This window comes from Heterodontus francisci, chromosome 6 (genome assembly GCF_036365525.1).
Source record: "Heterodontus francisci isolate sHetFra1 chromosome 6, sHetFra1.hap1, whole genome shotgun sequence".
Classification (NCBI taxonomy): domain Eukaryota; kingdom Metazoa; phylum Chordata; class Chondrichthyes; order Heterodontiformes; family Heterodontidae; genus Heterodontus; species Heterodontus francisci.
Window position 1 is genome coordinate 90,735,985 of NC_090376.1, and position 17,436 is coordinate 90,753,420.

At 43.2% G+C, this 17,436-nt stretch overlaps 1 protein-coding gene across 1 annotated transcript in view; it reads right to left on the reverse strand.

Annotated features, from left to right (window-relative positions):
- Nucleotides 1–17,436, reverse strand: part of mtmr2 (myotubularin related protein 2) — a 124,167-nt gene that overhangs the window by 59,264 nt on the left and 47,467 nt on the right. The window contains exon 5 of the mRNA XM_068034040.1: nt 6,578–6,688. Within this exon, the coding sequence (XP_067890141.1) occupies nt 6,578–6,688 (111 nt within the window). The remainder of the gene's footprint in view (nt 1–6,577; nt 6,689–17,436) is intronic.

The window sequence follows — 17,436 nt, forward strand, 5'->3', positions numbered from 1 at the left end:
TCCAGGCTGAAGTCTTAACCCTCAGAAAACTACAACAACTGAAAAGGTTCAAGACTCAAAACACACATGCCTACACCTTTAAAAGAGACTTTCCTCCTTAGAAGATTCAACAGGTTTACTGTGAACCACAAATACCTACATCACTTTAAACCACTTGCCCTTTTCTTCTCTATCTATTCTTGTGTATGCATGAGTGAGTGAGTGAATGCGTGTGCAATTGGGGTTGCAACCCTTTTGGGAATTATGTAAAAGTTATTTTTATAAGTTAAATAAATTAAGCATTGAAGATTTAAAAACCTTAGCTGCCCAGGTGGGAGTCACTTGCAAACAAAAAAAACAAACCTGAAATAATGAGGAATTTTAATCTTGCCCTTGAACTAGAAGAAACAGGAATGGAACCAGAAGCAGAGCAGATAAAAGTACACTAGCTAAGATTCAAACGGAAAGGGGCCTTGCTATGTGAAAATTGGAATTAGAGTTTGAGTTGCAAATAAAATGAGAGGCAGCAGACAAAGATGCAAAGAGAGAAAGCAGCAAGAAAGTTAGAAAGACTACAAGAACAGGTGAAAATGCTGCTAGCAATTCAAACAGCTTCCGCAATTCAGAACAAACATTGATATAGTGAGACACTCACAGTTAGTACCAAAATTTAATGAGGAAGAGGTGGAGTCCTATGTTTTATCCTTTGAGAAAATAGCTAACAGGCTAAACTGGCCAATAGAATACTGGACTCTCCTCCTACTAAGTGAATTGGTAGGTAGAGCTTGCGAAGCTCAGTCTATGTTATAAGAAAGCTCTTCTGACCACGAACAAACTAAAACGGCAATTCTAAATGCATGAGTTAGGACCCGAAATCTATGGACAGAAATTCAGAAACACTAGGAAAAGATCTGCTCAGACTTGCATTGAATTTGAAAGAATTAAACATATGGTTTTTGATTTCTAGATACAATCTCTCAAGCTAGAATCCTGTGAAAATCTGAGAGGTGATTCTATTAGAATTTAAAAATAGCATTTCAGTTAATATAAGAACCCATATAGATCAAAGAATTACAAAGGTGAAAGAAGCCACAGTAATGGCCAATGACTATGAGTTATGACAGACCTCTAATTCAAAATAAACTTGGGTCTAGTAACTCTTACGGGCTAGGCAGAGATAGGATGGATGTAGATGAAACAGAAATGGACTTGAGCGAAAAGGAGAAAAGGGAAGGAAAAACAGATCTGTTGCCAACTTTTAAAAGAAGGAACGAAGATGGTAACCTAGTAGGGGCACACCTGGTGCGCTTTCAGTGTAGAGAATCTGGGCATATCAAGGCAGTTTGTTGGTACTCCAAAAAATCAACAGGGGGCACTGCAGTCAGGACAGTGTCTGTAGCCATGGAGGTAATGACCATGTGCTCCAATGTAGCAGCGGACCAGAATAACTACTAGAACTTTTTGCAAAAAGGGGAAATGACTCCTTTTGTACCCCAGGCACCAGGCAAAGAGATAACCATCCTCAGGGATATCGGTTGTCTTCCAACACTACTTATAGCAAAGATTACAGAGATGCCACCGAAAGCAGAACAAATACCACAGTATTGGCAAAAGGGCTTACTGGCAAATGCTTGAAGGTTCCCTTAGTTAAAGTTTACCTGCAAAGTGTGTTGGTCACCAGTGTAGCGAAAGTCACAGTCTTTCTGAGCTTACCAATGCAGGTGTCGACCTCATGCTGGCCAATGACTTAGCAGGAAGCTCGGTATTGTTTCCAGGAGAGCCCAGAACAGTCCACAGTGACTTTTTTTAAAAATTTGTTTGTGGGATGTGGGAGCCACTGGAAAGACCAGTATTTATGCCCAATTGCCCTTGAACTGAGTGGCTTACTAGGTCATTTCAGAGTCAACCACATTGCTGTGGGTCTGAAGTCACATGTCGAACCATGTAAGGACAGTAGACTGCCTTCCTGAAAGGACATTCGTGAACTAGATGGATTTTTACAACAATAGACGGTGGTTTCAGGTCACCATTAGATTATCTTTTAATTCCAGATTTATTAATTGAATTCAAATTTCACCATCTGCCATGGTGGATTTGAACTTGCGTCCCCAGAGCATTAGCCCTGGAATTATTAGTCCAGTGACATTACCACTATGTCACCACCTCCCCCAACTGAGAATAAGCAAAATTCTGCACAGCTGCAAAGGGCTGAGGAAGTCCCAAAAATCCCACAGAGGGTTATAGGGCCAGTAAAGATTAAAGAGGCTAAAGGAAAGCCAGTAGAATTTAAAGAGGCCAAGACAGAGCCAGAGGAAAGTAAAGGAGCTGAGATAAAAGCAGCAGTGGTTGAAGGGAATACACCAGATGTATGGTTAGCAGAAACCTTCTTTAAAGATTTAAATAGAGAGCCAAAAGTGAGGAAGGTGCCACACCTAGCTGAAGTGCCACAGAGGAGCGCAGCAGAAGCTGGACAGCCATTGCAGCGTCCCAGAAGACATGGCATAGATAGAGGAAAAACCCATCCCTGAAGTAAAGGAAAAAGGGAAAGTAATACATCCTAAGGTAAACAGAAAAATAAAAGTCAGATCACTGTGTATTTGCCTACTGAAGAATCAAACGGCCTGGTTCTAAATCCAAAGCTAACCGAACCCAGCAAATTAGTTTCAGAATCCAATAAGGACAAAGTTCAGGAGAACCCAGAAGCCTCAAAGGGGCTAAAAAGGTTTACCACCCATTGTCACCCTAGAGATAAGAATGATCAATGTGCCAGAAACTGAACTATTAAATCTGTGTGTTGTGGAAGCAGCAGTTAAGAAGTTAAGGCCTGTACAGGCAGTGCAATTTAACAGCCAGGAAAAATGCAGTAATGGAAATTTTCATATTAAAAACCTAGGAACAGAAAAGATGTCTCGACAGCAGCCTGTGAAATTCGATCTCTTCAAGGACTCGAGTCAAAGTTGAGTTCACATTTGGCCCAAAACTCCCCAAAAGCCACATGCCCATTGGTATTAAAATTCCCAAAGTACTACAGACAGATGCTAGAGAAAATCCAATCCCATGCGACAACACATAACTGGGATTTAAAAGTGGGCAAAGGATAGAAGGCACCAGGTTTTCTAAACAGAGCCTTCCTGGAGTCAAACGGCAATGTCCAAAAAGAGATTCAATTATAATTGTGTCTCAAACAAAAAAGGATGAGAAACTCAACCCTGAAGAAATGGCTGTTGCAGACAATGCCAGCTGTAGCAGTTGTAAGATTGAGGTGTGGATGTCAGAATAAGTGCAGAATACGTTTTCATGTTTCTCTTACTTTACCTTGAAAACAATGCAAAAAAATGTAATCCATTTTGTTCCCTTGCAGCAGGGGCGGTTATGCCAGTAAAGACATGACACTTAGCAGCCCAAGCCTGAATGCGGGCATGAACTTGTTTAGTATCTGAGGAGTTGTGAATGGTACTGAATACTGGGCGATCGTCAGAAAACATCCCCACTTCTGACTTTACGTTGGAGGGAAGATCACTGATGATGATTTGGCCTAGGATACTACCCTGAGGAACTCCTGCAGCTATGTCCTGGGGCTGAGATGATTGGCCTCCAACAACCACAAACATCTACCTTTGTGCTAGGTATGACTCCAACCAGTGGAGAGTTCTCCCCCTCCAACCTCCCCCCCACTCCCATTGACTTCAATTTTCCTTGATGCCACACTTGATCAAACGCTGTCGTGGTGTTAAGGGTAATCACTTGCAACTCACATTTCAAAACTGCCACCTTGCATGTAGGACAAGACCGCCCATGACAAGAGTGAGCAGACATGCACAGGAAAGATTCGCAGTGTGAAGTCATCAAGTGCATCTGAAAAGGTCACATGCAAAAATGTTCTCATAATTTCTTATTCTCTATTCACTCACTGTCATACAGATAGGCAATCAATCAAATACAACAATGGCATACATTATATTGACACAAAAGCACTATTTGAAGGGTGTTATACAACCAGTGCTCTAACATATGCTTATTCCTCTTCTATTTTCATAGACATTCCCAAGAAGTGCCACTGGTCACAGCACCATCATTCATTTCACCTGTTCTAAGTACCAGCACAGCTTTAAGGAAAGTTAGAAAGTGAGTATGAAGGAGCTCCGGGTGAATCTTTGAAAGGGCAAGTAGAGAGAGCAGATTAGAAGGAGAAACCTGCTAACCAGAGAATCAGTTAAGTGCTTTCTCAGCTAAGAGATTAAACTTGCAAATAGGGCACCATCTACAGAGTAACTTGAGGTTGTCCAAAGCATGCACTGGGCTAATCACTGCGGAGTAATCTGCCAGCCTTATCTGTACAGGAAGGATGATGTGTACTGCAGTCCTCAATAAAATCATGACAAATTCATTAACAACTGTAGAGTTCTGATGAAATAGATTCTAAAGCACAGTGAGTGCACCTGTCATGAATGCTCACATTGTTAATTTAGAAGATCTACAGTCAAACGTACAATAAGCTCTCTTGTCTGGCTTCAACATGCTGCAGGAGGTTCTTTCAACCATGTCACTGCCCACTGAATAGTATACTCACTGAGAAAGTGCTCAGTAGCTGGGAGAAGACTTGAGCTAATGAGAAACATAATATTTCAGGAGCCATTTTACACATACCTTTTTTGTTGAACTTTGTAAATTATTATTTATAGTTCAAGTCTTCAGAAGAAGGAATTTTCCTCCACACAAGATCAGGAGTAAGGTTGTTCAACCTTGCCCGTCTAAGAGCGAAGACCAAAGTACGGAAAGTCCTCATCAGGGAACTCCTCTTTGCTGACGATGCTGCATTAACATCTCACACTGGAGAGTGTCTGCAGAGACTCATCGACAGGATTGCGGCTGCCTGCACCAAATTTTGCCTAACCATCAGCCTCAAGAAAACAAACATCATGGGACAGGACGTCAGAAATGCCCCATCCATAAATATCGGCGACCACACTCTGGAAGTGGTTCAAGAGTTCACCTACCTAGGCTCAACTATCACCAAAAACCTGTCGCTTGATGCAGAATTCAACAAGCGCATGGGAAAGGCTTCCTCTGCTATGTCCAGACTGGCCAAGAGAGTGTGGGAAAATGGCGCACTGACACAGAACACAAAAGTCCAAGTGTATCAGGCCTGTGTCCTCAGTACCTTGCTATACGGCAGCGAGGCCTGGATAACGTACGTCAGCCAAGAGCGACGTCTCAATTCATTCCATCTGCGCTGCCTCCGGAGAATCCTTGGCATCAGGTGGCAGGACCGTATCTCCAACACAGAAGTCCTCGAGGCGGCCAACATCCCCAGCATATACACCCTACTAAGCCAGCGGCGCCTGAGATGGCTTGGCCACGTGAGCCGCATGGAAGATGGCAGTATCCCCAAGGACACATTGTACAGCGAGCTCGTCACTGGTATCAGACCCACCGGCCGTCCTTTTCTCTGCTTTAAAGACGTCTGCAAACGCGACATGAAGTCCTGTGACATTGATCACAAGTCGTGGGAGTGAGTTGCCAGCGATCGCCAGAGCTGGTGGGCAATCATAAAGGCGGGGCTAAAGTGTGGCAAGTCGAAGAGACTTCGCAGTTGGCAGGAAAAAGGACAGAAGCGCAAGGAGAGAGCCAACTGTGTAACAGCCCCGACAACCAATTTTATCTGTAGCACCTGTGGAAGAGTCTGTCACTCTAGAATTGGCCTTTATAGCCACTCCAGGCACTGCTTCACAAACCACTGACCACCTCCAGGCGCTTACCCATTGTCTCTCGAGACAAGGAGGCCAAAGAAGACAAAGAAGTTGGCTTTCTAGTGATTGGAGATAATAATTCAGCTGATTTCTTATTAACCATTTTCTATGCATTCTGATCACAAAACAACCCAAAGGAAAATCCTCCACAGCCTTTTTAACAGTTTCCTTCTGCACACAGTTCAGCATTAATACTTGCTGAAAAGGGTGGAACTAATGCTGGATGGAACCTGCACCCAAAGCTTGAGAAAATCATTACAGATAAAGGCCTTTGTTTCCAGGCAGGATACATGCTTAATGACTCTATTGCACATTTTGTGCAATATATGCCAGTGTGAAGGCCATGAAGTGAAAAAAGGGAGAGATCTTGGAATGTCCAATTCCTCAGTTCCTGTACACACAAGTCGTGATAGAAGGAACTTTTCCACCAGTCACATATTTGGGTAATAAGAACAAATTTGATGATAACTTCTCCACTAAGTGATGCATGAAATTAATAAAAACAGCACTCCAAAAGATTGTTTTAAGAATATATGGTCTAGGTTAAAGGAGTTATATAAATGCCAAGTTGCTGTTTGCACTGTTGCAAATGATTTCATAAAGCAGCAAACATTTCTCAGAAAGAGCATTGAGAAGCAAGGAGGATAGGAACTATGCACCAAATAGACTCACTGGCAAGGCACAAGATAAAAGATGAAACAATGCACGTTACGGAGTAGCGATTTAAGCAAAAACAAATATTAAATTAACATAACAATTATTATTGCACATTATCTACAGAATAGTAATGAGTAAAAGCAGATAAAATCAAAAGTAAACTCATCAACATTGTCAGCACAAGTACTAACCTTACAGAAGATTTCAAGACCGTAGGAGTTTTCCCCTCGGCTGGATGCCCCACCAATTTTTTCAACACGGCTGATCATGCCCAGAGGAACATCAAGAACAAAAGGTGGGTCCTACATAAATTATAAAAAACCGATGTCAGCAATACTTGAACAAAGCCACTGCAACTTTAATAAAAGACTGAACACTAAAAAAAAGATACAATAATGAAGGCCAAAATTTAGATAAATCATTATGCATAAACCACCAAGCGCACCAAGAAGTCGGAGACCGGAAAGAGAGAGAGAAAAAAAACAGCGGGAACAGAGCCGGGGGGAAAAAAAAAAAAAAAAAAAAATCGAAAAGTGACATCAGAGTGACGTCACATTCAACAGTGAGAGCAGGGAAACAGAAAGCAGCTGGGGTCAGTATTCAGGTAAGCTTTTAATTTAATTGAAATCAAACATAGAATAAGACTTGATTGACTTATTAGTATATAAACTAAAAAATAAAGCGGATTAAAAAACTAAAGACCAGTCGGAAATTTTAAAAACAAATTAAAATCTAATTAAATACAACAGAGATGCAGGGCCAGGTGATGTGTTGTACCTGCATGATGTGGGAGCTGGTGGATCCCACTGTGGTTCCGAGTGACCACAACTGTAGCAAGTGTTGGTTGCCCGAGGAACTCCGGCTCAGAGTTAATGAGCTGGAGTCTGAGCTTCGGACACTGCGACACATCAGGGAGGGGGAGTGTTACTTGGACGCTGTGTTCCAGGAGACAGTCACACCCCTTAGATTAACTATCTTGAATTGTCAGTGGTCAGGGACAGGAGAGTATGACTATGAGTGAGGCAGGTAGAGTGATCGAGGAGGTAGTGTTGCAGGAGCCTCAGCCCTTGACCAACAGGTTCAAAATTCTTGCTCCCTGTGTGAACAAGAACAGCGACTGTAGGGAGGATGAGCAAACTGACCATAGCACCATGGTATAGGGAGCCATTCAAGTGGGGGGAGAAAAGAGAAATGTAGTCGTAATCGAGGATAGTATAATTAGGGGCATAGACACTGTTCTCTGTGGCCAGAATCGAGAGCCCCGAAGGCTGCGTTGCCTACCTGGTGCCAAGGTTCAGGATATCTCATCTGGGCTGCAGAGGAACTTGGAGTGGGAGGGGAAAGATCCAGTTGTCATGGTCCACGTAGGTACCAACGATATAAGTAGAACGAGAATAGAGGTTCTGCTGAGGGAATATGAGCAGCTAGGGACTAAATTAAAAAGCAGAACCAAAAAGGTAATAATCTCCGGATTACTACCTGAGCCACTAGCAAATTGGCAAAGGGTCAATAAGATTAAAGAGGTAAATGCGTGGCTCAAAGATTGGTGTGGGAGAAATGGGTTTGAATTCATGGGACATTGGCACCAGTACTGGGGAAGGAGGGAGCTCTTCCAATGGGACGGGCTCCACCTGAATCATGCTGGGACCGGAGTCCTGGCGAATCGCATAACTAGGGCTGTAGATAGGGCTTCAAACTAAATAGTGGGGGGGAGGGTTCAGTTGCATGGAAAATTAGGAAGTCAAAGTTAAAGGAGAAGGTAGGAGTGCAGGTTAGTGGTGAGGCTGATTGTTACCAGAAAATAAAAGGAAGGAACAGAACATGTGAACATCATACTGCACCAAGGAATCATACAAGTGTAGGGAAATTTGATCATAGAACAAAATTAAAACTTTGCACGAAGCATTCGGAATAAAATGAATGAGTTAACAGCGCAAATAAAGACAATTGGGTATGATTTAGTGGCGATTACTGAGACATGGTTGCAGGGAAACCAGGTTATGGAATTGAATATCCAAGGGATATTCAGAAGGATAGGCAGGAAGGATAAGGAGGTGTAAGTTTTGTTAGTAAAGGAAGAGATCAGTGCTACAGTGAGAAATGATATAGGCACTGGAGATCAAGACGTAGAATCAGTCTGGGTAGCAATAGGAAATAGCAAGGGAAAGAAGTTCCTGGTGGGAGTAATCTATAGGTCCCCAAACGGTAGTTTCGTAGTGGGGCACAGTATAAACCAGGAAACACTAGGGGCTTGTAAGAAAGGTACGCCAATAATTATGAGTGATTTTAATATGCATATAGACTGGATTAATCAAATTGGCAAGGCTAGCCTCGAGAGAGAGTTCATTGAATGTATTATTGTTTTTTGGAGCAATATGTTCTGGAACCAACCAGGGAGCAGGCTATTCTAGATTTGGTATTGTGTAATGAGGTGGGATTAATTAATGATCTCATCGTTAAGGATCCTCTAGGGAAGAGTGATCGTAGCATGCTAGAATTTCAAATTCAGTTTGACGGCGAGAAACTGGAGTCCCGCAATAGTGTTCTGGAGTTAAACAAAGGTAATTACATAGGCATGAGGACAGATTTGGCCCTAGTGGACTGGGCAGACAGACTAAAAGGTAGGACAGTTGATGAGCAGTGGCACATGTTTAAGGAGATATTCAATTCCTCCCAACTAAAATATACTCCACAGAGGAAGAAAGATTCTGAGAGGGGTAAAAAATATCCATGGCTAAGCAAGGAAGTTAAGGATAACAGAGACAAAAACTAAGGCATACCATATTGCAAAGGCCAGTGGCAGGCTGGAAGAGTGGGAAACTTTTAAAGATCAACAAAGGGTTACTAAAAAGTAAAGTAAAGGGCGGCACAGTGGTTAGCACCGCAGCCTCACAGCTCCAGCAACCCGGGTTCGGTTCTGGGTACTGCCTGTGTGGAGTTTGCAAGTTCTCCCTGTGACCACGTGGGTTTCCGCCCACCACCAAAGAGTTGCAGGTTGATAGGTAAATTGGCCATTGTAAATTGCCCCTAGTGTAGGTCGGGGAATGGTAGGGAATATGGGATTAATGTAGGAGGGGATGTGGTAGGGAATATGGGAATAATGTAGGATTAGTATAAATGGGTGGTTGATGGTCGGCACAGACTGGGTGGGCTGAAGGGCCTGTTTCAGTGCTGTATCTCTCTATGACTAATAAAAAGAGCAAAGATAAATTATGAAAGAAAACTAGGGCAAAATATAAAAACAGATAGCAAAAGCTTCTATAAGTATATAAAAGGGAAGCGAGTAGCTAAAGTGAATGTTGGTCCCTTGGAGGATGAGACTTGGGAGTTAATAGAGGGAAACACAGAAATGGTGGAGACACTAAATCAGTTTTTTGCCTCAGTTTTCACGGTGAAGGACACCAGTAGCATCCCAATAGTAACAGGTAATGCAGTGGTTATAGAAAGGGAGGAACTTAGAACAATCATTACCAGGGAAAAAGTACTGAGAAAACTACAGACAAGTCCCCAATGCCTGATGGCCTACATTCTGGGTCTTAAAGGAAGTGGCAGCGGAGATCGTGGATCCATTGGTTATAATAGTCCAAAATTCCCTGGATGCAGGAAAAGTTCCAGTGAATTGGAAAAATGCTAATATAACGCCTTTATTCAAAAAGAGAGGGAGGTAGAAAGTAGGAAACAAGTTAGTTTAACATCTGTCATTGGGAAATTGTTAGAATCCATTATTAAGGAAGTAATAACTGGACATTTAGAAAGTCAAAACGCAATCCATCAGAGTCAGCATGATTTTATGACGGGTAAATTGAGTTTGACTAATTTGTTCGAGTTCTTCGAAGATGTAACAAGCAAAGTGGATAATGGGGATCCTGTAGATGTAGTATATCTGGACTTCCAGAAGGCATTTGATATGGTGCTGCACAAAAGGTTAATACACAAGGTAAGATCACATGGGGTTAGGAGCAATTTATTAGCTTGGATAGAGGATTGGCTAACAGAAAACAGAGAGTGGGGATAAATGGGTCTTTTTCTGGTTGGCAAGATGTAACTAGTGGGGTGCCACAGGGTTCGGTCCTCGGGCCCCAACTACTTATAATCTATATTAATGACGTGGATGCAGGGATAGAAGGTACTATAGCCAAATTTGCAGATGACACAAAAATAGGTGGGATAGCAAGTTGCAATAAAGAAATAAGAAATTTATAAATGGATATTGATAGGTTAGATGAATGGGCCAAAATCTGGCAGATGGAGTTTAACGTGGATAAGTGTGAGGTTATCCATTTTGGTAGGAAGAATAGAAAGGCAAATTATCTAAATGGAGAGAAAATTCAGAGTGCTTCGGTGCAGAGGGATCTGGGTGACCTCGTGCATGAATCGCTGAAAACTAGTATGCAGGTACAGCAGGTAATAAGGAAGGCAAATTGAATTTTGGCATTTATTGCTAAAGGAATAGAGTATAAAAGTAGGGAAGTGCTGCTGCAACTGTACAAGGCATTAGTCAGACTGTACCTGGAGTATTGCATACAGTTTTGGTCCCCTTACTTGAGGAGGGATGTAGTTGCATTGGAGGCGGTTCAGAGGAGGTTCACTAGATTGATTCCAGAGAAGAGGGGGTTTGTCTTATGAAGAGAGATTGAGCAGTTTAGGCCTTTACTCTCTAGAGCTTAGAAGAATGAGAGGAGATCTAATTGAGGCATATATGATGTTCTACTCCGCAGTTTCATCTCGTCTTACGTCTCATCCGACGCATTAACAAAAAACTTTTTTTCTTCCTTTCAGGTGTTAAGGAACGCAAGCTCCAGCAGCTGATGGGGACTAATGCCCCTCCAGATCCTCCTTCCGCTTCACTTCCCTCTGACCCCACCCCTTCTGATCTGACCCCTTGCCGTGTATTCACTATACCCTCTGACCTCCCCCTCTCTGATGCTGAGCGTTCTGTACTCAGCAAAGGTCTCAGTTTTATCCCCTTACGCCCCCACCTCAATGAATTTCGCGCTCGGCATGACGTTGAGCTCTTCTTCCGTCGCCTCCGCCTCCGGGCTCACTTCTTCGACCAGGAGTCCTCCCCCCGACCAGCAGACCCATTCACCCGCCTCCAGCATTCTCCCTCTACCTGGACCCCTCACCCTGGCCTCTTACCCGCTCTTGATCTCTTCATTGAAAACTGTCGGCGAGACATTGGTCGTCTCAATTTCTCTGCCCCCCTCACTCACTCTAACCTGTCCCCCTCTGAACTTGAGGCACTCCGTTCTCTCAGGTCTAACCCCGACATGGTCATCAAACCTGCAGACAAGGGTGGTGCTGTTGTTGTATGGCGTACCGACCTCTACCTTGCAGAAGCTCAACGCCAACTCACAGACACCTCTTCCTACCTCCCTCTGGACCATGACCCCACCACCGAACATCAAGCCACCGTCCAAAGGACTGTCACTGACCTCATCTCCTCTGGAGATCTTCCCTCTACAGCTTCCAACCTCATAGTCCCGCAACCCCGGACAGCCCGCTTCTACCTCCTTCCCAAAATCCACAAACGGGACTGTCCCGGCAGACCCATTGTGTCAGCCTGCTCCTGCCCAACTGAACTTATTTCTTCCTATCTAGACTCTATCTTTTCTCCGCTGGTCCAGACTCTTCCCACCTACATCCGCGACTCTTCTGACGCCCTACGTCATTTTGACAATTTCCAGTTTCCTGGTCCCAACCGCCTCCTCTTCACTATGGACGTCCAATCGCTCTACACCTCCATCCCCAACCAGGATGGTTTGAGGGCTCTCTGCTTCTTCCTGGAACAGAGGCCCAACCAGTCCCCATCCACCAACACCCTCCTCCGCCTGGCTGAACTTGTTCTCACATTGAACAACTTCTCCTTCAACTCCATGCATTTCCTTCAAGTAAAAGGTGTCACTATGGGTACCCGCATGGGTCCTAGTTATGCCTGTCTTTTTGTGGGATATGTCGAGCATTCTTTGTTCCAGTCCTACTCAGGCCCCCTCCCCCAACTCTTTTTCCGGTACATTGATGACTGTATCGGTGCCATTTCCTGCTCCCGCCCCGAACTAGAAAACTTTATCAACTTTGCTTCCAATTTCCACCCTTCTTTCACCTTTACATGGTCCATCTCTGACACTTCCCTTCCCTGACTTCTCTGTCTCCATCTCTGGGGATAGGTTGTCTACCAATATCCATTATAAGCCCACTGACTCCCACAGCTACCTCGACTACACTTCTTCACACCCTACCTCCTGTAAGGACTCCATTCCATTCTCCCAGTTTCTCCGTCTCCGACGCATCTGCTTTGATGATGCTACCTTCCATGACGGTGCTTCTGATATGACCTCCTTTTTCCTCAACCGAGGATTTCCCCCCACTGTGGTTGACAGGGCCCTCAACCGTGTCCGACCCATTCCCCGCACCTCTACCCTCACCCCTTCCCCTCCCTCCCAGAACCGTGACAGGGTTCCCCTTGTCCTCACTTTTCATCCCACCAGCCTCCATATCCAAAGGATCATCCTCCGCCATTTTCGCCACCTCCAGCGTGATGCCACTACCAGTCGCATCTTCCCCTCCCTTCCCCTGTCAGCATTCCGAAGGGATCGTTCCCTCCGCGACACCCTGGTCCACTCCTCCATTACCCCCACCACCTCGTCCCCGTCCCAGGGCACCTTCCCTTGCAATCGCAGGAGGTGTAATACCTGCCCATTTACCTCCTCTCTCCTCACTATCCCAGGCCCCAAACACTCCTTTCAGGTGAAGCAGCGATTTACTTGTACTTCTTTCAATGTAGTATACTGTATTCGCTGCTCACAGTGTGGTCTCCTCTACATTGGGGAGACCAAGCGCAGACTGGGTGACCGCTTTGCGGAACATCTCCGCTCAGTCCGCAAGCAGGACCCTGAGCTTCCGGTTGCTTGCCATTTCAACACTCCCCCCTGCTCTCATGCTCACATCTCTGTCCTGGGATTGCTGCAGTGTTCCAGTGAACATCAACGCAAGCTCGAGGAACAGCATCTCATCTACCGATTAGGCACACTACAGCCTGCCGGACTGAACATTGAGTTCAATAATTTCAGAGCATGACAGCCCCCCACTTTACTTTCATTTTTAGTCATTTTTAGTTATTTTTTCTTCCTTTTTTTTTTACATTCCTTTTTACATTTTTTACAATCTTTTTTTGCATTTATTTCATTTCATCTTAGTTTGTTCAGTTTGCTTACCCACTGTTTTTTTCAGGTTGTTTTTCTTCAGGTTTGCACTTGCTGATGTTCAATATTCAGTATATTCACACCTAATCTGTACTAATGCTTTGTCTTTCAACACACCATTAACATATTGTTTGCCTTTTCTCCGTGACCTTTTGGTCAGCTATGTGGCCTGGTCCAATCTGCACCTTCTCCTTTGTTATCTCTTGCCCAACCCCCACCTCACTTGTTTATAATCTGTGACTTTTCTAATATTTGTCAGTTCCGAAGAAGGGTCACTGACCCGAAACGTTAACTCTGCTTCTCTTTCCACAGATGCTGCCAGACCTGCTGAGTGAATCCAGCATTTCTTGTTTTTGTTTCAGATTTCCAGCATCCGCAGTATTTTGCTTTTATTATTATGATGATTAAGGGGATTGACAAAGTAGACGTAGAGAGGATGTTTCCTCTTGTGGGGCAATCTAGAACGAGAGGTTACAGTTTAAGGATAAGAGGTAGCAGATTTAAAACAGAGATGAGGAGAAATTACTTCTCTCAAAGGGTCGTGAGTCTGTGGAATTCACTACCCCAGAGTGCGGTGGATGTTGGGACATTGAGTAAATTTGAGGAGATAGACAGATTTTAAATTAGTAATGGGTTGAAGGGTTATGCAGAACGGGCAGGAAAGTGGAGTTGAGGCCGAGATGAGATCAGCCATGATCGTATTGAATGGCGGAGCAGGCTCAAGAGGCTGAATTGCCTACTCCTGCTCCTAGTTCTTATAATTTAACAAGAGTACGAAACAACATCATTTCATGAATGTGTAAATTACTCAAGAATTTAAATAAGACACCTAAATGTAGCATTGCTGGGCCAATCGGAAATATTTTTTCATAGGTTATTAATAACACCACAATTAGAATGGACTCTTACAGTAAATGAGCACTGGGGTAATGCATTCGCTGCCTACATGTGACTCCAGACCCATAGCAATGTGGTTGACTCTTAACTGCCTTCTAAAATGGCCTAGCAAGCCACTCAGTTGTCAAGGGCAATTAGGGATGGCAACAAATGCTGGCCTTGCCAGGTACGCCCACATCCCGTGAAAGAATATATGTAAAAAAAACATACCAACGGGGTCACCAGAGATTGCCTTATTAACAGAAGTCCAGTAAAATGTGCTCGGAAGAATTGAGAGGACATTGGCTTTTAGGACACTGGGAGATCCAACTCATAGCAACAGGGAGGAGCTTGGGACTTTTAACTGCAAGGATACATTTTGGCTGAGAATACTGTGTAACTTATAAATGTGTGGAGTTTGAGTGCGTTAACAAGTTAATGGAAATACCTTTCTCTGTAATTTAATGTATTAGCTTCCTGCTAAGTACAGTTCAGTTAATGTTAATTTTATTTTAGTTGTTATAGTAAAGGTTTTAAACTGTCAAATCTTGTGCAATTCTTAATCGGTCTAGGAGTTCATATCTCTTGTTCAAAGCTAACAATCTCTACCGAAGTCATAATACCTAGACTTGGGTGTACAGGGCACAGTTTCAAAATGTGCACAGGACACAAAACTTGGAAGTATTGTGAACTGTGAGGAGGGTAGTGATAGACTTCAAAACAGACAGACAGGGTGGTGGAATGGGCTGACACATGGCAGATGAAATTTAATGCAGAGAAATGTGGTGATATTTCTTGTCAGGAAGAATGGGGAGTGGCAATATAAAATAAAGGATTCAATTCCAAGAGGGGTGCAAGAACAGACAATTAGAAGTATATGTGAACAAATCACTGAAGGTGGCAGGGCAGGTAAGAAAGTGGTTAAAGGGCATAGGGATCCTGGGCTTTATAAACAAGGGCATAAAGTACAAAAGCAAGGAAGTTATGATGAATATTTCTAAAATTCTTGTTCGACCTCAACTGGAGTATTTGCCCAATTCTCGGCACCGCACTTTGGGAAGGATGTGAAGGCCTTAAGAGGGTGCAGAAAAGTTTTATGAAAATGGTTCCAAAGACAAGGGACTTCACTCAGATGGACAGATTGGACAAGCCAGGGCTGTTCTCCTAATAGAAGGTTGAGAGGAGATTTGACAGAAGTATTCAAACTTATAAGGAGTCTAGACAGTATAGAGAGAAACTGTTCCCATTGGCAGAGAAGTTAAGAACCAGAGGACACTGATTTAAGATGACTGGTAGAAGAACGAACCTCACCATGTGGAAAAACATTTTTATGCAATGGGTAGTTAGGATATGGAAATTACTGCCTGAAAGTATGGTGGAGGCATTCAATCGTGGCTTCCAAAAGGGAATTAGATAAGCACGTTAAGAGAAAAAAAATTGAAGAGCTATGGGGAAAGGGCGAGGGAGCAGGACTAACCAAGTTGCACTTGGAGAGCCAAGAATAACCATGATGGGCCGATTGGCCTCCTTCTCTGCTGCAACCATTCTATGAATAGGAAAAAGGTTAGCAAAATTAACAAAGCTGTTAAGGATAGTCAGCTTTGCACTATACCATGTGGATGGGCACAGTATACAACTTAGTTTGATCTCAACCTGTTACACTGACAGAGGCTGAATGCCAAGCACTTAGAAAACAGTTGTTTCCAAGTTTCACATGTATACCCATATTGCATACTTTATTACTGCCACTTGTTGCATGATCCTGTGATAAAAATTGCTGAATTTCAGCTTGGTGGCTGTCCCTTTAACCGGTCACCACAGCGTACTTTAAAAGGGAGCTCCAGCTACAAACTTGTAGAATCTTGTACCAAGCTTAATATGCATTTTTAGAATTTTTTTACCACACAATATCCATATGATTTCTACAGTTCACTTGGGATGCCACTTCAAGAAAAAAATCAGGAAGATTAGTCAGGCAGAACATTACTGTTCTGAAACAGCTGTTTGCTGGCATATTGGATAGGTAATCTTCAAGTTTATTCCTGATCATAACAGATACCATTATTGTATCCAATATGCAAAATTAAGTGGCCGTAGGTTTCTGCATTGGCTTTGCCAATTTTTGAAAATGAGCACATTAGCCTGTTTCCAATAAACTGCTAACACTTTGCCGGCAGCAACAATGTCAGAATGTCATTACAGTGATAATGGAAAACCTTGTGCACAATGATGTCACAACAAAGAGTCACTGCTGTTTACTTGCCTCAGTTAAGACTGGCAGCAACCACAAAAGCTCAATGCACAGGAATGGAAGATGTAGTTAATGATTTGGACATGGTTATAGATCTATTAGGCAACTAGGCAGACAATTTAATACTGATAAATACAAGATACTCCATATTGGGGAAAAATGAACTGATGTATATATTGAAACTAATAACATTTGGGAAGGGGTTCTTCGATGACGACCTGGGAGCAAGAACAAACCCGTCACTTTCAACGCCGAGACTTTGTGGAGAAGCAATTAAATAAAGCAAAAAAACATTGGAATATATAGCCAGAGCAGATAGAATAGATCTGTAGAGGTTATGCTGAGGGTTTTTTTTAAAAGCACTAGTCAGACCACAGTGTACCATGTATAGTTTTGGATACCACACTTCAAAATGGGCATGCATGCACTAGAAGAGCACCCAATTTAAGCTCTACAGTCTCAGATCAAGGTTAAAGGGATGAGGGAGTTTCTTCTGATATTTGTATTTCATCTCCCTTTCTTGATGAATATTTTATGTATTGTACTTGCCTTAATTGTTGTGCCTAATGAACACATTTTACATAGAATTACATAAATATACAGCGCAGACACAGGCCATTTGTTCTAACTAGTCCATGCTGGCATTTATGCTCCACTTGAGTCTCCTCCCATCCTTCCTCATCTATCAGCATAACCCTCTATTCCATTCTCTCTTATATGT